At 40.9% G+C, this 23,847-nt stretch overlaps 1 protein-coding gene across 1 annotated transcript in view; it reads left to right on the forward strand.

Annotated features, from left to right (window-relative positions):
- Window positions 1-23,847, forward strand: part of LOC129208032 (von Willebrand factor D and EGF domain-containing protein-like) — a 184,253-nt gene that overhangs the window by 74,206 nt on the left and 86,200 nt on the right. The window contains exons 9-11 of the mRNA XM_054830120.1: window positions 2,710-2,980; window positions 5,972-6,150; window positions 9,755-10,692. Of these exons, the coding sequence (XP_054686095.1) occupies window positions 2,710-2,980; window positions 5,972-6,150; window positions 9,755-10,692 (1,388 nt within the window). The remainder of the gene's footprint in view (window positions 1-2,709; window positions 2,981-5,971; window positions 6,151-9,754; window positions 10,693-23,847) is intronic.

Raw genomic sequence — 23,847 nt, forward strand, 5'->3', positions numbered from 1 at the left:
GATAGAATTAAATCTGGCCAGGGATGTCCAGGGCAACAAGAAAAGCTTCTATAGGTACATCAGTAATAAAAAGAAGACTAAGAAAAATGTGGGCCCTTTCTGGAAGGATACAGGAGACCTGGTTACCCAGCATATGGAGAAGGCTGAGGTACTCAATGACTTTTTTGTCTCAGTCTTCACCAGCAAGTGCTCTAACCACACTACCCAAGTCACAGAGGGAAAGGCAGGGACTGGAAGAATGACGAATCGCCCACTGTAGGAAAAGATCAGATTCAAGAACATCTAAGGAACACGAAGGTGCACAAGTCCATGGGACCTGATGAGATACATCCACAGGTCCTGATGGAACTGGCGAATAAAGTTGCTAAGCCACTCTCCATCCATTTAAGTCATTGCAGTCTGGTGAAGTTCCCACTGACTGGAAAAGAGGAAACATAACCCCCATTTTTAAAAAGGGAAAAAAAAAGGAAGGCCCGGGGAACTACTGGCTGGTCAGTCCCACCTCTGTGTCGGGCAAGATCATGGAGCAGACCCTCCTGGAAACTGTGCTAAAGCACATGGAAAATAAGGAGGTGACTGGTGACAGCTAACATGATTTCACTAAGGGCAAATCATGACTGACAAATCTGGTGGCCTTCTATGGTGGAGTTACAGACTTGGTGGATAAGGGAAGAGCAACTGATGTCATCTGCCTGGACTTGTGCAAACCATTTTACACTGTCCTGCATGACATCCTTGTCTCTTTGGAGTTGTCGGGGGGCGAGAAGCTCAACATGAGCCAGCAATGTGCACTAGCAGCCCAGAAAGCCAACCGTGTCCTGGGCTGCATCAAAAGAGGTGCAACCAGCAGGTCGAGGGAGGTGATCCTGCCCCTCTACTCGGCTCTTGTGAGACCCCACCTGGAGTACTGTGTCCAGCTCTGGGGGCCCAGGACAAGACAGACATGGTCCTGTTGGAGCAAGTCCAGAGGAGGCCATGCAGCTGATCAGAGGGCTGGAGCACCTCTCCTGTGAAGACAGGCTGAGAGAGTTGGGGTTGTTCAGCCTAGAGAAGAGAAGGCTCCAGCAACACTTTATGACAGCCTTCCAGTATCTAGAGGGGCCTACAAGAAAGACTGTTTACAAGGGCACGGAGTGACAGGACAGGGGGGAATGGCCATGGCAGGGGGGTTGGAACTAGAAGATCTAGGTCCTTTCCAGCCCAGGCCATTCTATGATTCTGTGATACTATGTCCAAATGGAGCTAGTACTTGATGTTAAAAGAGATTATCTATTTTTTATGCTATCCTTAGTTCTAATCAATCTTAGCAACAGCATGTGTGCAGTGTGCTTAGGATTTATGTACTTGATTAGAAAACAAGATGAGACAGAACCATTCAAAATCTTATCATTTTATGGCCAACTTCACTAAGTTTTTCAAGATGAAAGATAAAGTCAAATGTGTTTTCTAGCAGAGAAAAGCAATTGGAGTTTAAATTCTTTCTGTGTTTTAAGCTACATAGTTTTCTATGGCTTTTATTCTAAAGGGTAATAAAATGCAGATATATACATGCTGAAAAAAATCTTGGTTCTTTAGCCATTTGTTCCTCTGTATAGAAAACATTAACAGACTGAAAATAATATTGATATTTGTATGACAGTGCTTAAAAAAGTCCTGTTATTTAGTTTAGTTATTTTATAAATTCCTTTTTATATTTTCTTTTTTATTGTAGAAAAGAATAACACTTATTATTGTAAGCTTATAGATTAGTTTCCATCGTACTTAATTGCTTACAAACGCTGTGCCTTAAAAGGAAGTAGAACAATCCATCGTTTTTAAAGATGGCAGCTGTTGGCTTGTGAGGAGAAAAATCCAGAAGTATACAGCTACCGTTTTCTTTACATTTGTACCTAAAATAGAGTGAGAATGGGACAAGCTTATGGAGTGAGAAAAGAAAGAGCAAGCAGAGGAGGATCCTCTCGCAGGTCCCTGTTGTGGAAACCCAAAGGGCTGCAGGCGGGAGGAGCTTTACCTGGCTCCTGCAGAGGGGAGACGCTTGCAAAGTTAATAAAATTGTTCTGCCCATGGCCTCACTCACGTGGAGCGAGGACTTTTTGTACAAAGAATGGAAGTCCCAAATTGTTCAACACACTGCACTCTGCTGATTGCCAATCCAGTTAGAGAGAAAGTCGTGCTTACAGGGAAGTTGTTGGGGGGAGGAACCAACTTCATTTTAACAGGTTGTCAGTAGAATCCCTGTTTTTCACGTGAAGTATTCACCTAGCCACAGCCAGCCTTGTAAAAGTTAGTGATTAGTCACAGAAGAGGTTATTTGAGCACTGATTTTCCTTTGAAGAATACCACGCTGTAAAGCATCCGCTTGGAACCAAAACATATTTATTAAGGCCTGGAGGCAGGCACTTTTTCCCATTTGCTTTTTTATCAAATGTATATCCTTTTTATCCATGCCCGTTGCCATAGCAGCGGCTGGGAGACAGCTGCCCGCTTTTCACATGAATTCTTATGCACTTCCAGCTAATAACCGCGACGGCGTTCCCTTGCTTACGATGCCGGGGAAACGTTTCCCCGCGTGTTGATTTTTCCCTCCTTCAAGGCCAGCTGCCACGCTGGCCTAATTAAGGAGCGCTGTTCTCTGAGTACCAACACGTGGCCGTCACAGCTGGATGCTCCGGGTCTCTAAATCCTCTTTTTTCCTTGGTTGCTGTTTAGGCGCTACGATAACTATAAAATCGGCACCTTCCTCTTGTGCCGGAGCGCGTCACGGGCATTTGAAGTGCACGTTCGGCAGTGGGACTGCGGAGGTCTCCGCTCCGCCACCGCCTGCAATTGCGGCGTAGCTGTGCGAGAAGGGGGTGACACCGTGGTGCTGGACACCTGCAATGGCCATTTTCGGGAGAGCAGACCCCAGCTGACCGTCAAAAGCACGGAGGCATCGCCACACGTCAAAATCCTAAAGTCCTACGGAGGGAGAAAAATAACAGTACGTGGGTATTTGAGTACTCTCGTTGTTGTTCTTTAAAAATGCGCATTTAATATTTCTGAATTATTAATGAAGTTGCTACAAAAATATCTGTCTGAAGCCATAAGAGCGCCTGCAGCAAAATGTACCCAAAAACAAGATGCAGGGAAGAAGCTGGTTAAAGTGTTAGTTTAACCAACTGTAAAACAAAACAAAACAAATATCGCCGGAATTTTCTCGGAGACGTAGCAGAGAGCCAATATTGTTACTTACTCTCCGCAGTACGGCAATCTGCTCTCAGCTTGTTTATGCTAGACACTACCCAACCGCATCACATAAAGGAAATTTCTTTGCAGAGCTTACAATATAAATATTCAAGGAAAGATCACAGGTAGCAGAATAATGTAGTTTTAGAGTGGAGCAGTGAGGCAATATTAGTCAGATCCACATAGCCCCCAAGAGCCATGAAAATGGGCTGCAAATGTGCAACATTTGTTATAATTTAAAGTATTTGCCTAAAAAAATATATGGCCACAACATACCTTGCATGAGTATCACTTACCCACACTAATCCAGTGGAATCACTGGAAGAGCAGACTGCACCAGGGGCTTCGGTGAGAGGAGCCACAAATTATGGCCAAGAAGATAATTTTATCCTAGAGTTGTATCATCAAGTTTTATTGCCAGGAAACGTTTTGGGTGAAGATAGGTCAACAACAGAGCCAGAATGATGCAGGCAGTGCCTGTGCTTGGCTCTCCTTGTGATCTCACTTGGAATAGATCTTAGTAAGGTAGTAATTGAAAGACTGTTAATTATAGAATAGAGAAAAAGCAGGAAGCGAGCAGTCATTTCATTTTGCAACTGAATGCAATATAATTACTGTTTTATTACTAGAATAATCTTAGCAAGGAATCCCTATTCTCATTTACACCTCCTGTAAGTCTCGGTGAAACAAATCAGGACACCCCCAGGGACACAAACATGAATCCTGCCCTGATCTGACCAGGAATCTGTAGGAGCTGTGCAGCACTGGACACGGTCCGTGATCACGGGGTTGTGCACGGTGCATCCCAATTTGCTCGGCAGTTGACCATCGCCAACCTCGTGCAGCGCAGGAGCTGGCTCCTCCGTGCCGTTCAAGGCTGATGCTTTGAATGGGGTTAAGTCACTCTCTTTTTCTGTGCGAGGCAGCAGCCGATCACTATATATCTCTGCAAACTGAGGTCTCAAAAAAGCTTCTTCAGTGTCTCAATCAGCAGCGTTAAGTCCAGGCGAGTTACAGAAAACCTGGGCAGTTGTTAGGTCCTTAGTGGCAGATGAAAAGGAGGAGAAAGGGTTACAGCCCTCCGAATTCCTGAAATAAATCCACACCTGGAAGTGTTGTTCCTGACAGCACAGAAGACTGAAGCAGCTCATGCAGTCCTGACTGCAAGGATTTTATACACAGCCTTGTAGGAAATGCTTCTCCCTGCAGTAAAGCATGCGATTAGAGGGCACAGGTTTATCTGAAGAAGGAAATCAAATCCTACCCACCGCTGTGTCAACTGTAGTCCTCCTGGTCTCCCTATTAAACCACTAAGAAAAAATTAACTCATCAGGTCATTTGAGCTGTCTGTTGGGGAATCTTTTTTTTTTTTTTTTTTTTTTAATTAAACTTACCTTGGGAAGCAATACATATAGCCAAGGTGGAGGTACAGACAAGACAAGACTTTCTGATGTATTCAAAGAACTGGTTTTATGTGATGACTGCCATTATTCACCAAGGCCAATAATTTTTGAAAAAAAGATGCTTTAAATGCCCGGATCAAAACACAGAGGGACTGAGTTGAAAATATAGTGTCCCTGACTGTTATTGCAATCAGTGGCACCTTGCTGCTCCGCTCAGCTGGAGGAGGAGATCACTCACGGAGAGCTCCTCAGAAAGTATTCTCATGCCTGAAATGATGACTGGGAAGCTAAAATGGGCAAGGTTATTATTTAGTGCAGCCAAAACGTAAACTCTGGATGCCAGCACAGAAATACTAATATAAGCTAGTTGCTTCTTCACAGATATAAATAGGTTTGGTAGGGAGGAACTTATACGGGACCAAAAAAGAAAGAAAGAAAAGCAACGGACACTATTTGGCTGAATGAATTCTACTTAGGCAGGGGTCACTTAAAAAAAGGAAAATAATTATTTCGAAATTTTTGTAATGGGATGTTTCCAACTATTTAATGTTCTTTTTAAGATTAACTGAAAACATTTAATTTTGGATCAAAAAAAATATTAAGGTTACTTATCAGGATAGAGTGTTCCTGCTCCCACTCCTGGCACAGATCAGTTTCAAAATCATTTTCATTTTACCCATAAAATAAAACAAACAAACAAAAACACATTTCAGTTGAACAGATTTTTTTATTATTATTATTATTATTATTTGGTTGGGACACCAATCTGAAAAATCCATTATCCACACAGTTACTTCTTTGTCTTGACCTCAAGATTTTTTTTTTCTTTTAAAGGTCAGTGTAAGCTACCACAAGTTCTTTAATGAGAAAATTGCTTTATCCACTTTAAAACACAATCATTTTCTAGGTAATCCAGCCTTGGACAATGAAACGATTTTTCAGAGGGAAGAAAGCTGTTTTTCAGACTTGGCAGTTTATCTAAAAGAAATGATTTCCCAGGCAAAGACACAAGGGTGGCCTTATTGTCATGGACGTCACTTCAAAAATTATCTGGTTACTTACCAGTGGGAAAACTTCAATGGATGTATTTATTAATTTAAAAAGAAAGTACTTGTGCAGTTTCATATTTATGTAATGCTATCAGATATTAGTACCATAGAATCTGAAAGCAACCTAAATAATTGCACGAATAAATATTTATAGTGTATCTAAGTGATCTTAAATTACCCCCGCCATTGCCAACGCCCTACTTTGATATTTTCATTTATAGAAAGGGACATTTTTTATTGCATAAAAAGCTCGGTAACGGCTTCAACCCACTGAGTTTTCTTCTGCCTCTTCAGATCCTGTTCCCTTCGGGAGCGTTTGTGCGAGCTGACGTGAGCGAGTGGGGAATGGGTTTGACGGTGAGGACGCCGGGCAGCGACTTCAACAGCACCAGAGGTTTGTGTGGCCTCTTTGACGGGATCGGTCACAACGACCTCAGCAATGTGCCCGAGGAAGACTTCATAGAGGAGTGGAGGTACAAAGCAAGAGAGGATCCCGGCCCGGGAGGTGCTCCGTAGCACAGTTTCAAGGGTGTTGATAGGTTTATTTCATTACGTACTCCCCTAATGACCTGACAGAGAGATCTGCTTAATCTAGTGAGGGAAGCCTGGAGACCCATCACCATCCAAATAGCACGGGGGCTTAATTTTCAGCCAGCACAATACACGTAAGCAGTTACTGAGAGAAAAGTTTTATATTCAGAAGTGATGTCACGTTAACAGCTGTGTTAAGAACCCACTCAGCTGTTAAAAAAATACATTTCTCACCCACACTAGAAAATGTAGGTGACTGACAATAGGGATTAATTAAGGGTTTGGTATTTCCCTTGTTCTTTTATTCCCGAACACTAATTACAATATGTGAGTATAGATTAAATGTTGCAATTTGACAGAGTGTGGTGATATATGTTCCATGCTAAAACTTAATATCTAGTCTACTAATGATGACAGTGAGCTCTAAAAACTTGCACCTTATGAGACAGGTGGTCTGGAACCACAGCCAGGAGTCTGGTGCTCTGACATGTCCCTATCCCTATCCCTATCTCACATTTTAATTCCTGTTGCTGAACTCTAAACGTGCCTAACAGGGGTTCCCAAAACCAAAATGGGTTTGGTTGACTGTGTAGTTTTGTTTCTGAAATATGTTTTAGAAATAAAGAAAAATAAGGTGAACCACCTTAACATACCACTTAATCTGTACATGAGAATTTAGCACAATCCCATAGGATTTTAGACCTATTGCATTTCAGAAAATTAACAAGCACCTCTGCAATATTCTAGTTATATTCAATGGGCTTAAATAATGGCTATTTAATGGCAATCTTGACCTGTCATTGCAAATTGTACTATTTAGAAGTCAACTGCCATCTTTAACGTCTTAATATTGTGAGGATCAGTCAGGGCTTGCTTCTGGGAAGGCGAATGTAGAAATAGTTTGGTGCAAGAGCGACCAACTGCTGACTATCCAAAGAGGGGCTAACAAGATCCTTAGGAGGACCTGTTCAACACAAGTTTGCTGAAAGATCAGAAGCCGAAGCACGGTAAATACTTATAAAGCAGTGAAGAGTTTTTTAGCACTCAGCGCATATGATGGAGATACTTCAGGAAAAGGAGGAGAAGCTCCTGTTAAGTGAGAAGGGCAAGAGGGGTGATGAGTTTCCCCTTGCAGTACTCCCAGGGATGGATTCTCAAGGACCCTTCAGAACCTGGTTAAAAACTAACTAAGCCAATGGAAAGTCTAAGGTCACCTCCGGAGGAGACTGGATCGGTCTCTGTTCCACCCACAGAGAAATGATGCAGTAAGAAACAAAACCTGGAGGGTGATTTTTCAGCTGCTGTTTTTAATTTCACTTTAAATAACACTGAAAGCACGTTAGGTTTTCTCCAGCACCTGAAGCTAGTCTGAGTGCTCACCATCTGGCAGATGTTCAGCTCCTTCCCTGGCTCCCGCCTCTCTCAAGCAGCTGCAGGGCTCTGAATGGCACAGATCTGTTCTGAACATCAGCCTTCCAGTGCCACTTTTAAACAATAAAACAACATTAGACCATCACAGCCCTTAAATAGCATCCAGACAAAGAAGAGCTGAATTTTAAAACATATATTTTAAGTAGGTAAAATAAATTTTTCAAATTGCTTTTCAAATCTTTTAAGAAATCAGCAGCAATGCTATTAATTTTGGACTCTCTCTCTCTATAATAGCATCCAACTCAGTTTGAAAAGCTTGTCTTTACTTCTTCCTTGATTATAATGGCAGCTAAGAGGAATGATAGCGTAGTCATCTTATGCGGGGGACAGAAGGCACATCCCAGCTCACTGAGGTGCTGTCAGTATGTGTTTGCCTGCGAGGAAGAATGGCTTTCAGTGGCTCCAGCCTTTCCACAACATATACCCCATCCTTTGAACAGAGCTGACCAAAGGAAGGTATTTGGTTTCACATAGGAATAACAAAGCAATTTGTTTCAATAAAATACCAAGGTCAAAGATTTTAATTTTGCTGAATTTTTCATTTTTGTTTTACATTTCTGTCCTGACCCTGGACCAGCTTATGTGATTTCTATTTATTTATTAAATATGCGCTATTTACCTAAAGTTTCTAGGTTTTTGTAGTGTTCCCCAAGAAAGAGCTAGTTCTGCTGCCTTAATTTAGGTTTACAGTTAGTTCATGACACAAGTCTGGGCAGCTTCAGCTGCAGGTAGCACCACCATGCAGAGCCGGAGAGACAGCGACATGCAGGACACCCACTCGAACACCGAAGCTGCCTTCTCCAATGGACTAGAGGTCGTTTCAGTACTCTCTCAGTCACCCAATATCGTTTATTGTCCTAGACTGTAGGAAAGCACAGAATAGCTTGTGCATTTCTGCAAGCACAAAGCCCTCCTGTCGTATCACGTCGTATTCTGCTGCGCCCGCGCATTGGGTAAATTGGTTTTGTAAATGTCTGGGCTCCTGTTTCAGAAAGAGAAATGAGTTCATTTTGCCTGTGTCACTGTGATGTTTTATTTAAAAGTAGTATTGTATCGATAAAAATAATAATATTATATATGCCATTTTCAATGTATATTGGAAAAAATTGGATAAAGGCACTTGAACTTCCTACAACAGTGTCTAGCGTCTGGCTCCAAAATGTGGGCAAATGCTTACACTTTCCTGAAATCCCTACATTCTGGCTGCAAGAAAATAATAATGCTAAAATAATTTAAATTTTTGGTGAAATTTCAAATTTGTCTGGAAATAAAGTGATGCCAACTATTGGGATAAGAAATCTTTTTCTATGAAGCTCCAGGATTCCTCTTGTGCTGCAAAATGAGATCAATAAGAGATCTTGTGCTCTTGAAATTTCCAAAGAAACTTTAATCATGGCTGTTTATTCAAACTGAACTCTCTAGAAGTTCATCCATCATTAAAGCTGGACTAAATTAAAAAGGGGGGGAAAAATCACCTTACCTTATGTGATAGCCTAGCCCTATGATCAATAGAAAACTGCTTTGTGTCAAAGGAAAAGCTCAAAGAAAGCTCCATTAGAAGAAAAGAATGAAATGAGGCATGCATTAAAAAAAAAAAAATTTAAAGGAAAAAACATTTAAAAGAAAAACCTTAGTGATCCAAGTCTTAGAGGAAACAGCTGGTAAGGAGAGCACAAGCAAATAGACAAAGATGATTTTCATAATAAAGCATTTGAAACAAATACGTCTTTTTTATCATTCTCCAAGCTGTATCTGAGTCACACCAGGGACAAAGCCAAGGCATTATTTCATGTGCAAGATGCAAAGGGTAACCTGCACCTTAGAAAAAGTTCTACAAAGAGAAGTCAAGCAGTTAGGCAACGCTCCAGCAAAGCACTTAAGCATCTGTTACTAAAAAGTCTCAATGTAGTGCTAAAAAATGTGCAGGACAACTCAAGAAGGGCAGTCCAAAAGTGACTAAAGAAAACAGAGATTAAACTTGAGCATTTTCTTAAGCACTTTGGCTGATTGGGAATTTATACATTCCCTAGCCTCAGGGAAAAAAAGTTTACTTGGTATTGTAGACTAATTTGTTGAAAGTTTCCTCCCTCTAATCTCTTTCTATTTTTAAATCAGAATACCTCCAGGGAAGAGTTTATTTGACAAGACTCCAGCACCTTCTGAGGGGATGCAAAGGAAGAATTACTGCAGATGTCGGAAGGAGAGCATTAAGTCCCGGCCCATGGTAAACACATTTAATGCCTTCCAGACTCCTTTCCCTCAGTCTTCTGGTTGCCATTATGATCATGTGGATTACACCTCTGCAATCCCATATCTAGATGTTACGTCAGAGTTTGTCACTCACTCAGAAATAGAGTCTACTTTAAGAAAAGATGAAAAAATGTTGACCAAGTCTTTTGATCAAAGCTATCTACCTAAATCAGTCCAAAAGCGAGGTAGCTCCAAGGATCGATTAAAACCCCTCGCACACAGTGTTTCCATGAAAAAGACCCGTTCCATTAACTCTACCAAACCAACAGAAGACCTAAGGAGAGAAAAAAGGCAAGGAGACTATTATGAATACTCATCCTTTCACCCATTGCATGGTTCGAGCCAGAGAGACTCAGAGAGCTTTGCATATTTTTTCCCAGAAGATTACTTTGAAGGGATTCGGACAAAAGTTCCACTGGCATGGCCCACTCCTAATGGCCTAACCGCTGCCAAAGCTCGTCAGATTTGCCACCAAATTCTTGCAAATTCCACCATTGGCTTAGTGTGTAAAGGGCTCCTTGGAAAACAGATGGATGAGGCAATTGATATATGCCTTTTAGATCTGCAGCTCAAAGATGACGTGGCTTGGGTGAGGGCACTGCTAGCCCTTTTGGAAAATGAATGTGAAAGAAGAGTGCTAGGAAACAGAGTGTTTCACGTAGGAAACCAGCCATCTGCTACCCAGGAGGAAATCCTCACCGTCCTCCGGTGTCCTGCTTTCTGTAACGGCAATGGACAATGTACTGAACTGGGCTGCCAGTGCTTTGAAGACCACAGCTCCTATGATTGTAGAATTGCCAAAAGTAAGTAAAAAATTCTGTTTGTTCCTACCCTACCCATCTTTCCATGTTATTAGAGTTATTAGGTAGAACATCTGCACAGAGTTGTTTGCTCTTCAAACAGTGCTACCAGTAAGGTATTTGATGAATTAGTAATCAGTTTTTGACCTTGAAGAGCCGATCAAAATATCTGGTTGGCTGGTCCTTCACTTTTTCGCCTCAGTAACTTTTTAAAAATGGATTTTACAAGCCCCTTAGCAAATTGGTTTTGCAGAAGTGATTTTCTTTACATCTGATCTATCACCAGCATGCTGACAAGCAAGCTTCTGACAAAAAAAGAGGATCCTGTTCACCTTGTGGTCAATATTCATGTTAACACTGTATAGATACTTCTTTTTTTTTTTTTTCCTGATCAACAGAGAATAAAATTTGAAAATTAATTTCAAACACTGTACTAGTAACAAAAAAAGAAAAAAAAATTAAAAGTGACAAAGTGAACAGGTAACATTGTCAAAGACATAAAATAGCTACAGGACACATTCGAACCTGCAGACCTGATTATACAAATATTTATGAATTACATTTACACAGGAGACTATCCCACTGGGTTTGTTTCTTCTTTACACCTCAATGGATAAGTCCGAGTCCAGTGTGAGCACTGACAGTGCTCGAAACTAAGCACATGCATAAATGTTAGCATTAATTTCAAAACGTAAGCCCTGTCTCAGCAAACCACATAAGCTTATGCTTGAAGTTACAAAAAGGTACTTAAGGCTCAGCTGTACAGTTGAGTTTCTGCAGCTTAAAAAGTAACAGTATTTCAGCTAAGCTGAAATGACAAGGTTTGCTCTCTTAACCCATCCCAAATGTGGGGGAAAGCCTTTTCCTACGATGCTTAGGACATTATTCTGTATTTAGGACAGGTAAAGCTCATATCTAGGGTCAGTCGCCATGGCTTAGCTGAGACATCCGAATCTCCATCCAGCCCCGGGAGCTCAGCGGCGCATCTGATACCCCAATGCATTTGCTAGCCGAGACAGGATTACCCACGTGCTTCACAATAAACACCTTCAGCGCGCTGATTTATCAATGGTAAAATATATCCTGACACTTGTTTTTTGTTAATGGCAAGCTAAAATTTTCAGGATAATTTCCTAAATTTGGAGGAATTCATTCTGTTTCGCACAAAGAAAAACTGACACCAGTGACTGAAAAGTGAGTTGCGCAATTTTGCAGTAATTGTCCAATATACAATTCAATGTTTAACTTCATTTCTTTGTGATATGATTGGGTTAGGGAGGTTGCTTAGGCCAGATTTTTAAATTGTATTTTACTCTGCTATGGTTGAAATCCCTCAGATTAGAGGAAAGTAACTTCAATACGACCTTTCGAGTAAAAGCTAATGGCACCTTGTCTTCTTGCTGCGACATCAAATATAAACAAGGACAGAGTACAGAGTGCTGCCTGAGATTGCACAGGGAGGTGAGAAGCGGAAAACAAACATACATCAGCTGTGGCAAACACACCGTAAGCCATTACCACTCCTCGATCGGGCTGCTTCGTCCATCTCTCACTGCCTTTGCTTCACTTTTCGGTATGCGGTACTTCGTCCTTGCTTCGAATCACTTCTCTTTTGGGAGTCTGGTTTATTAGAGTTCACAGTTCATCAAATGATCCCCTCCAGTTTTCCAAAGAGTCACAAGTATCCCGACTCCCCCCAGCAGACGTCTGTTCCCTCCGGTGCACCTGGAATCCTGCCCCGGGGCTCCCAGGTGAGAGTCACTCCATCGAGGCTGAGTTTTTAGCACGAGCATCCTCGTACTTAGTGTGGTCCCTGGGGGATGTGACCTTGGCATTGGACCCATAAAAGAGCTGCACTGTTGCAATTAGGAAAGTATAAATTTCCCATGCTGTTTTTACTGCTCCATTTGCTGGGAGTGAGTTGGTTGGTGTCTTGACAAAATTAACACTGACAGCAGTTTTCCTAATACAAGGCAGAAGACCCTTTTCCAAAATTCCCCTGCAGTTTTCCCAACATTTCAAGGACAATATTTGAGTTAAAAAGTGAATGGCCCTTGTTCTCTATCACACTGTATACAACCCACATTACCTTAACTGCAGCTAAGGACTTGCATTTTTTTTTAACTAATACCTGTAAAATATTTTCTGTGGGTGTAAACTTTAAGTACAAATATTACTTTTTATTTAAGAAAACCTACAGAACACATTAATAATAACTACTTGAGGAGAAAAATGCTTTCTAGCTAAGTAAAGGAAGCTCAGAAGAGAAAGCATTAAATGAAAATGTAGTAGAAATTGCCATTTTGAGCCACCAGTACTTCTTTTTCTCTTCAGGAAAAGGTAGTGGCATAACTCTCTGATGCATAAGTGTCCTGGTTTCAGCTAGGATAGAATGAATTTTCTTCTTAGTAGCTGGTATAGGGCTGTGTTTTGGGTTTGGAATGAGAGTGGTGTTGATAACACACTGATGCTTTGGTTGTTGCTAAGCAGTGTTTACACTAAGTCAAGGACTTTTCAGCTTCTCATTCTGCCCTGCCAGCGAGGGGCTGGGGGTGTTGGGGGGGGCACAGCCAGGACAGCTGACCCCAACTGGCCAAAGGCGTATTCCATGGCACATGGCGTCATGTTCAGTATACACACTTGGGGGAAGCTGGCGGGGAGGGTGATTGCTACTCGGGGACGGGCTGGGCATTGGTCAATGGGTGGTGAGCAATTGCACTGTGCGTCACTCATTTTGTGTATTCTTTTATCATTATTATTATTATTTTCTCTTCCTTTGCTGTCCTATTGAACTGTCTCTATTTTAACCCGTGAGGTTTACTTTTTTTTTTTTTCAATTCTCCTCCACATCCCACTGCGGGATGGCAGGGAGGAGTGAGTGAGCGGCTGCATGGTGCTAGTTGCCAGCTGGGGTTAAACCATGGCAGCAGGGCATGTCTTCCCAAGGGTGCACCTGACCGGCAGAACATTTGCCATTCTTTTTTCCACCATACTAGTGGGATGATATGATGCCCTCTCATCAACAGCTGTCCATCTCCAGAGGTGTAAGACAGCAATCACTCATGGTATATGCAACACTATGAATATACACTGGGAACTTACACATTTGTACAGAAGAAAAATGAAAAAAATAATAAAATCAAAATGTCACAACAGGCTGTTATTAAGGCTAAAGGAATTAACTTAAATCACTAAAATCTTCTCTGTAAAACATAGATTTTTTTTCTAGTTGTAATCTATCATGCAGCACAGTTCATGGGGATAGACCCCCTCAGCCCATGGAAACCTCTGAGCTGTTTTATGCATGAAAATTAGGATCTTAAAGAGGAACTGCTGTTTCCCAAATATCCTTGTAGACAATAAAACTACTTAGCAAATAATTGTATGCTCCTCATCCTAAAGAATATATTTAGTCAAAATATTTTGCAATCTATTTTTCATTAAAACGGAAAAAAAAGCAACTGCCTAAGCAAATATAACTTTAAAAAAAATGCCTACAGACTAATGAAAAAAAAAAATCCATTAACATTTTTGAGAGTTTGTTTGTTAAAGAAGGGATCCTCTTTAATATAAAAATCTGGGGGTTGTTTGGCTGGATTTGGTTTGGTTTATTGGATTTTTTTCCCCAAAAATGAAGACACCAAAAATAAAAAGGATCCATTTCCTGACCAAATTTACTGAAGACACCACAGTATCTCATTTACTTTGGAAAGCTTATGCTTGTCTTACAGCAGCCCAAAGTCAGAGCTTTGGACGCTAGAAACTGAGCTGCCTGTAGTGCTTTCGGAAAGCTGTGGTCTGCAGGGCGATTGAAAACACAAGGGTCTGAATCCAGTCCCCTGGAGTAACCTTCTCCAGCTTTAGGATCCCTTGGAGAAGCATTTGATATGGTATTAGGTCCTCATAGGAGGGTCAGTGATTTAATCTGGATAATTTTGGTTTTAATTCTTGATATCACACGTAAAAGCATACTTGATAAAGAAGAAATTAAGAACAGGACGTGTGTTCTGGTACTCATTGCTCCTCCTCTCCCGGATATCCTGATGCCAACTAACACTAGACCGCTGAAACGCCAGTACGTGCTGGGAGGGTGATGGCTCAGCCAGCCACACCAGAGCCCAGCAGTGAGCGGGACCTGCCCGCCGGGTTAGTCCATCCCTTCTACTGCTGGTACGGAGGTAACGGGAAGGAGAAGCATTTCAAGTTCAAGTTGACTTTGAGGAAAAATGGTGTGTGGGGGGAAATCCAGAAAAATTAAAGCAAAACCAAGGTAACAAGCAGCACACTTGACTTGCAGAACCTTCTACTTTGTCTTTGGCGTAACTGTAGAGAAAGTAAGAGAAGACTTTTTACAAGAAGTTGGTTTCAGCATTAATTATGGAGAGGGAAAAGTACCACCACGGTCTAGAGTGAATCAATGTGATGAACTGCAACGAGCTCCATGTATTACACACTATTTATGAATTCATTGATGAGTGATCCAGAATATTCTTTCTCTAAATACAAAAATACAGAAATCGTGTACCTACAAAAGTGCCTGATCCTGGAAATGCAATGTAAAGCAGATCTATATATCCAGCCAGAGGTCAGATCCCCTACAAGGAGAAATAAAATCTTAGGTCTGGCACGCCAATCACTCTGACATTATAATACTTAGAAAAGGTCAGCTAGTTAATTTGGTACAGACAAGCAAGATAAGTATTAATGTGAGCTTCAGCTTTAGCTGTTCTTGATTTTTGAGTTTAATTCACAACCTTTTTAAAGATATTTGCTTGTTTATGTGTTCCATAGGCAGAAATGTTCTACATAGACAGCATGTCATGTAACACCTATTTGCAGGGAAAAGTACTACTGTATCACACAATAATGATGTGCTGCTTAGATAGCAGCTCAAAAGACTGGAAGTCCTCAGAACTGAAGTCCTGTTGATGTCACTAAAGCCAGGATTTCTCACCAGAAAAGGCTATTAGAGATGAAGAATTAAGATCAATCTCAGAAACAGAGCTGCGTGTTCCAATGGGAACAGATTGAGCCCCCTAACTGGCAGCTCCGACATCCTGACCTGGCAATCAGCACTGTGCAAGCACAGGCGGGATAAGCCTTTGGGCTTTTGTACTAATAAGCGGAGGTTCTGTAGGAAGGGAAGAAAAGGAGGAGAAATTAAGAACTGAATTAGGTTTCTGCAGGACATATAGAAATGCTGTCTCTTTCACTTTCTTTTAAAAAGACAGGACCACAGAAACAGAAGAAGGTATGTTGATTTTGGAAATGCTAACTCTTAAATGCGATTGTTAGGAAAAAGCTCTTTTCCAGGAGAAGCTACATGAGTAATGAAGGAGAAGGCAACTCCTTTTGCTGGCCATATATTTTCCCATTAGCTCCAAAACAAATCTCCATCTAATTTTCTCAGGCTGGAATTATATACATGAATTAAAACTCCCCCAAGATAAAGGAGGCCATCAACATAATTCAAATATCTTTTCCAAGGTCACCCAGTCTCAGCTACACTGCCAATAGAAGATGATGCACTCTGCCACTGGTTTTGACCAGCACACACACACAAAAAGATGGCTCTGCAGTATTTTTAGGGATCAGAATATAACCCATAACATATTTGGAATAATTTTAAATGAAAACATGTAGAAAGAGAGAAGATGCGAAGTGTGGCTTGCAGACAGGCTTACTCCTCTGCTCTGCCTGACTCCAACAGGAGCCGTCCAGGTGGCCAGAGCTATAATTATCCTCACATGAAAACTGCAATTTGGAGTTGAAAGGCACCTCTGAAATTTGGCAATGCTCCAGAAGCTTAGACTTTCTTAATGTTGCTTAACATTTCATAACCCCCCCCCCAACACCTGTATAAGGTGCTTAAAATGTCATTACCACCTGTAATTAAATGCAGAATCCAATTACCGCAGATAGCAAATCAGGTTGGTGCTTACCGTTTATATATATTGACCATGTTGCTTATAAAAAAAAAAAAATCAGGACCGGTAAAGCACACATAGAAGGATGTAATATGCAGATTGTATGAAGCTCTAAAGAGCAATTACAAGATAAAAGGTAATGAGGAATAATAAGGACAAATTAGTTTCAGTGAAGTAATGACACTTGCAGTTTGAATTTCTGTGTGGAAAATTCTGGGAAAAAAATAGCCGGCAAAGAAATCAAAGAGAGCAAAAATGATGGTGAGAAGGTGAGAAGTTAACGTTTACCTAACACACTTACGGATGTCCCATTTTCATAAAAATACATTTCAGCAACATTATTAAGAAGTTCTGTGAACCCAGCCGCATTTTCAGAGCTGTGAACCACAACCACACCAGTCCCTCACGCGCATCTGCAACAGCAGCTACATGAATTGCACCCTGTTATTTTTAGAATGACCATACAGACCTTTCTGAATTTATCATACTGCATTGGGCTGAGTCTTGTACATGTGCTTTAATTAAATAATATTAAACAAAGCACCGACTAGGTAAAAAAATAATTATATTGAGTCACAGCATAGGGTCAGCTATTACAGTTCCTCAGGTGGGGTCTTCCGACCAAAGATGTCTCTCCCCTATGGAAAAGTAAGCTCAGAGCCAGTCATACCAGTCGAAGATGAAATATGCATTATAGAAATCTCGCTGTTTATATAATTGTGCTTTATTTTAAAGTTTAATTTCTGTTTTCAAGGCCAAAACATGAGGGAGACATTTAAAGGAAAGATTTAAATTGTTTGGCAATCCTCGGGTGAAAGGGGACAGAGTGTTTCCATTCTCTAGGTCAAACATCTGCTTTGGAGATTTTGTACGTGAACATACTGACTTTGAAATAAATATGTTTCTCCCACTTCTATCAATTCAGTGGCCTTTAAATTCCAGATCATCGTGCCATAATGATTATTTAAGGGCTGTTAGTCTGTCAAGTAAATGGATACTTTTTGGCACATGCAACACGTGTTTTGCTGACGTGGTACGTCACAACAGCGCAGACGGACCCATTAGGGTGTATTGGGTCAATAGAAGCTCTCCGTGCACAAATTAGACTATACAAGTTAAAAAATGCATACTAGACTTTTCAAAGAAAAACAATGAATTTCTTAAATCACCCAGATATCTACAAAGAAGCATACTACTCACTGTACGTAAAGGTGGTAGCGACCAGCCCGTGGTGCTGGTGTGACCAGACCTTCAAGGGAGAATTACCTTTTATATCACCATAAGGGCCTTAGAAATAAAGTTACCTGAGATTGCGGAATTTCTGTCTGATCCTCTCCAGAGGAATTGATCAAGTTTTAAAATTTGTTTAGATTAGTAAACAAAGAAAAAACACAACCAAACTTTTAGCCAATGTGGCAAAACACTTTATATGGTAGTGAGGATGCAATACACTTTGAAAATTAATTGTATCAGTTTTTCAACATTGGATTTCAAAAGGAGTCAAACATGCTTGTGAGAAGAGCAAACACCATACTTACTACTATTAAACTATTCTTGCCAAAACAGAGTGCTATTACTACAAAAAAAGAGAAATTATTAAATGGAATTATTCTTTAAAAAGCTTTTTTTCCTTTTCAAACAATAAGCTGTTTGGCTTAATTCTCCTCTTCATTATAATAATTCCACTGGCTTTGGCGGACATAATATTAGCAAAGTCACAATTACTATTACTTTGATGAAGTTTACATTACCAAGAAAAAATTAGGTGTCTTTTTACAAACACTCTTCTCTTTTTCTTTTTTTCTCATATTAATTATTGCCTTTTCCATTCCACAATGTTGGTTTTTCTTATCTAGGCAACTGAGGGAGGTTTGGAAATTTCCTTCGCCTATGCCCCCCACGTTCCCTCGACTATGTACTTGTTCACTTGACAACTGATGGACAGTAAGGCAGTGTTGTTATATTATAGTTTAGAAGGTAACTCATCTGTTTCTATCGAATACATTTTTCTACAGTATTAATTTCTGTAAAGCAAGGACTACTTCATGCAGATCTCTATACACTGCTGCAATATAAAACACACTTTAATATGCTGCTTCCATTCCACTGGGATTGCATTCTTTACACAGAGCTTAAAGATATTAAGAATATATTCTTATTTCCTTCAAGCTGACATTAAAGAAGTTTTACTAAGATATCAGTACTTTGTAAAAAGAGGTTCTTGAAAATGAAAACCTTTATTTTGAGACCTGTTATCTCCACTTCATTTTTTTTCCTCAGCTTACTGGATAATATTGGAGAACAGATTAAAAATAAATATGAAAATATGTATTATGCAAGTCAAGATATTATTGGTTTCAGTTATTAATTTTTTTCCTAGTTAAACCAATTTATGATTTAATACTGAATGCAAGCTGGAAAAAAAAATTATTAAAATGTTTATTTACAAAACACACCGTTTCTTTCTCCCAGACATCTACAGAGGAGTGGTCCTCGTCTGAGTGAGCTATGAATCCTAATAATAATGGCATCTTATATGAATAAAATTATTCTTAACATCTACAGATCTGGGCCATAAAAATTTACACCAATATATTCTTTTCAGGCTAAAACCAAAAGTGACAATAGCAGTCATAATTACAAAAGGCATAATGAGTAAATATCAGGGCTTTGAGATTACTCATCCAAACATAAATTTTTGAACATAGGACTTATCTGCTTTTGAAAATATCACTCTCGTGCTTTTAGCACGAACAAACATCTCCAGCCACAAAACTTTTAGTAAGAAATACACCATTTACAAAAGAAATATAGTCAAGAATCAAAAGAAAAACAGAATTGTGAACCTAACCTACCATTGACGCATCCAGACTGACACCTATGTACTCTGGTTTGTATCGACAGAGACAGATTTCTCCCAGCCACATAAAACGCATTTGTGGGTAATTCTCAGGGACTGACAAGCTTCGTGCTAGTTTTGAAGCTTTTCTTCGTTTCATAGCAATTTTAGTTTGCTTTTTGATGGTGCAGATGCAATAAACGCATCTGAAAAGGCAAACATCAATACCAGCCTTAATCTACTGGTTTAACTCCCAGTTCTTTCCATTCAAAGCCCAGACCTGGCTGAGCGGGAAGAGGTCTATTAGCTTGATAGTTACAAAGTCAATAGAAACCAAATTTTAAAAGGATATCAAATCCTCATGATAAGGGACATGGAAGGTTGCATGCTCAGTGATCCATACTATTCCCTGCAAATCAGATCAGGGAGATTAGTCTTTTCTGGTGATTAGTTTATTTGCTTTAATGCAAAGCAGTGAAAGCAGTTCAGTGAAACATGTAGCTAAACAAAACCATTTGCTGAAGTATATAGAATTAAATGCTAGAAAAGTTTACAAAAATGTAGGTCTGATTTAAACTGACCAAAGCCAGACACTCCAGATGTGTGCCTGTAACTCCTTTACATCATGCTGTTTGCAGGTACAGCAAGAAATTTCAGCCTTAAATCTTGTTAAATTCAAAACAAAACAAAAAGCTCTGAACAAACAACCTTCTTCCCCCAATACTCACACACGCACACCTGATAAATAACAAATTCATGATAGTTTATGAGCTATAGAATTAAAATCTGCAAAACATTAAAAGGTCTGATTTAAACTGACCAAAGCTAAAAATTCAGAGCAAGCTTGTAACGCTTTTATATCATGTTTTATGTTGTGTAAAGAACTCACATGCTACCAGTTCAGAATGTTCAACGGATCGTGAATAAAAAACCCCAGATGTAATAACCAGATCTTATTCTAATTCAGTAACTGTAAAGATGGGAAAATTACTAAACCCAACCAAGTGGATACCAGTGTGGACAGAAGGACCATGACAACACCCACGAGCACCCTTGTGACCCAATCCCTTTGAGCAGCATCACTGCAGTCATTCGTGGGGACCCGCAAGGTGCTGCCGGGGGTCCTGTCCTGAAGGACCTTGAGGGACTTAAACTGAGACCTGCTTTGGAATGTATGCCAGGAAACGCCATGAACGCGCAACCAGATCTTACATTTTACCACCTATCAAGGCCATGCAGAAAAAAAGCAATATTCTGTAGTTAACAGTGCACTCCCTTTCTGTTGCTAAAGTAAACTGCTAGCAAGCCTTGTAAAAATAGAGGGATGAAATAGACATAAAATGTCATAGTGAGATTTCTAAAGCAAAAATAATCTACCATATTGCTGCAGCACATGGATGCTTTCAGTGTGAAATTGGGCCAGTCCATTTCTCACACGCAGTCAGTGCTTGCAAAATGCCTTCACCATCCTCTCCCAGGGCTCATTTCTGCAAGCCATCCTGGCTACCAGAGACCCTCAAAGCAGAAGACCAGACTCTCTCCATGTCAGCCCAAGATCATAGGTCTATAGTTCAGTACTATGACAAACTCTGGTTCTTTGAGAACTGGTTTTGGAAGCGGGGACAAACACAGTATTCATCTAGAAATCAGTGAATGTGCAAAAATCCTGGCAAACAGTATACAGCTGCTAATACTTTTTCTTAGGAAGGATTTTCAAATGAGCTTTGGTTATGGATACCATGAGTTCCAGAATAACAACGCATTCAATAATTGTGTATACCACTGCTGTAATAACCCTACATACAAAAGAAAGAAATGCAATATTTGTGCATTTATTGGAATGGAGGCAGATTCAGACTTGCTGTGTCCAAGCTGTGAGATGGCTAAGCACCAGTCTGCTCTGATCCAGAACCCCCATAGCTGCAGTAGCCGGCTGTCCACAAGCATGCCGGCAAGCTCTGACACACCGGCTTGCTCAACCAGGTGCATGATTTCCAGGATAGGGCAAATGGACAATATGGAAAATTTTCTTTTGCACTTCAGCAAAGCTGTGACCATACGCAGCGCTTATGATATGGTTCTTGATTTGCTTTTCATGACTTAGGTTTTTTATTTATCTTCCTGATCAAGAAAAGCAGGGCAGTGCATTTCCTTCTCTTCATTTGAACAAAATTCTTGCCAGTTTTAATTTCAGGCCTGCTGCTCCAGCCCACAGTTGCATGTGTAGTTTTCAAACACTGCAGAAGAATGTTTATTTGTGCTAGGATATTTTTCTAACCCAAAGTGGAAAATCAACATGAACCATATCTACCCGTCAGTAAGACTTCAATAAGTGTAGTTTTGCAAGATTCTCGATATTGTGTCAACTGTCTCCATTTTACTTCGACGTTTGTGCATACTTATTATTTACATAATACACTACAACAAATATCTATAAAACCAAACATGTATTTATGCAGGGGTTTTTTAAATCTATTCTGTAGCCTGTTCTCCTTGTCAGGTTTGACTCATGTAAATGCTTACAGACAGAAACCACACTGTCAGCACTTCCAGCAGCTCTGAACTTGGTATTCTTTCCTGCAAATTCCTGCTGGGGGTGAAGCAGAGGGACCGCGAGGGTCCCTTCTCTCAAGGGAGGCACAACGCAAGCACTGCAAACCAAACAGGACAGATCCCTTACTCCTGTCTGATGGCCTGAGGTCTGGAGGCCTTTTAGATGCAACCCTCAACTCCAGAGTCCTCTCTCCTTTTTATCCCACGACAGCTTTATTAAAACCTGAGGGTTTTTTACTTCTTCTCCCCAACGTCTTCTGCTGTTCATCAGTGTCCCAATGCGATGCTCTACCAACAGACACATTTCAGATGTGTTTACCTGGTGTGTGAGCGGACCAGGCGATAGAGATGCATCGAGGTGCCCATGTCTGAGCCAGTGGATGTGAACACACAGCTCCTTCAAGCCTCCTCCATCAGGTGACTGCACCTTGCCACCCGTCTGAGCCCCAGGTGCTACCCTGAGCTTCGGGCTTTAGTCTACCAGTAAACGTCAAAGTACATTGTTGGCTTATAGACCGTACAGAGAAGAGGAGGAGGACGTTCTGTCCTGCTTTCTCTGGATATCTGCACTTCTGCCCTTACTCTCACCTTTGTGATGTTTCCCAGCTCTTTCCTTTGCTCCTGTCTATGTCTCCACCTCCCGGGCTCACAAGCGTGTGCCATGCACAGGCTCATTAACTACCCACCCACTAACACGGGGAGCGATGAACAACAGCCAAACCTTGGCTGTGCTCCCCCCAGCAAGAGCAGGATCCATGTGGGTTGAGTACCCAGCTATCGCCGAAGCTAACGTCATTGAGATTTAACCTTCCGTGTTTGGCTGAAACTGGCTAATATATGACCAAACTAGAAAGCAGAGGAAAAGACAGACAGAAAACCACATTAAAAAAATGCCTAAAATTCCTGCGCCCATTAAATGTGGTATCTCATTTTAAAAAAACAGTTGGAGAAAAATAATGACCATTTTCAAAAGTGATGTACTGCCTATACTGAGGTCTAAGGTCTGAAGTCTAGTATCCATTTGTTTAAAAAGGACTCATAATCACTTTCATTTCCCATCAGACTTTCTCCCTCTTCCTCTTCCAAAAGGCCTTGCTAAAACTCTGCATGGGGACTCCACCACCTCCTCAGCACTACATCTTCAGCTAGAAATAAAGGAATAGAACATTAAATTACCCATGGTCTCCCACACAACCGTCCTGCTCATCCCTCCCTCTAGAGTACTCCCGGCTGAAGACGGCTGGGGTAGCAGAAGAAAGCCCTCTCGAACAGCAACACTCCTTCTTCTCCACCTTCATCAAACTACAGAAAACACAAGGCACGTTTTTCTTCCATGAACCTTTCACCCCATTCAGCAGAAAAAGAAATCTCATTTTCATCCTGATTAACCCACAACATGGCAAATCTTGAGAGAAGATATCCAGAGCATATATGGCGACATATTTCCTCCAGATTTAGATCAATTTAAAGATGCCGTGCAAAAGTGTGTACAGAGAGAAATAAATACAAAATGCCGTGCTGGTGCTGCAAGTCATTTCAAAAAGCGTCGAGGTTGGATAATCTGGCCCTGGCCCTGACACAATGGTGTCGCGGTAGTGTCAGGAGCTCATAAAGATGTAAGGAAACCCTCAGGGAAGCACACGGGGCTCGTCGACAAGCAACCAACCTGAGAGTGCCTTCCTGGAAGAGCAACGGCTGCAGGAGCACACGCCTGTGCCTCACTCCTTCCCTGGCTGTGAGATTTTACTTCGCCCACAGAAGCCTGAAAATCTGCAATGATAATGAAAATGTTAATGCAATCCCAGCTACCTCAGTTCTAGGGGGGCTAACTATTAAAAT

The sequence above is a fragment of the Grus americana genome, chromosome 6, assembly GCF_028858705.1.
Source record: "Grus americana isolate bGruAme1 chromosome 6, bGruAme1.mat, whole genome shotgun sequence".
NCBI lineage: Eukaryota > Metazoa > Chordata > Aves > Gruiformes > Gruidae > Grus > Grus americana.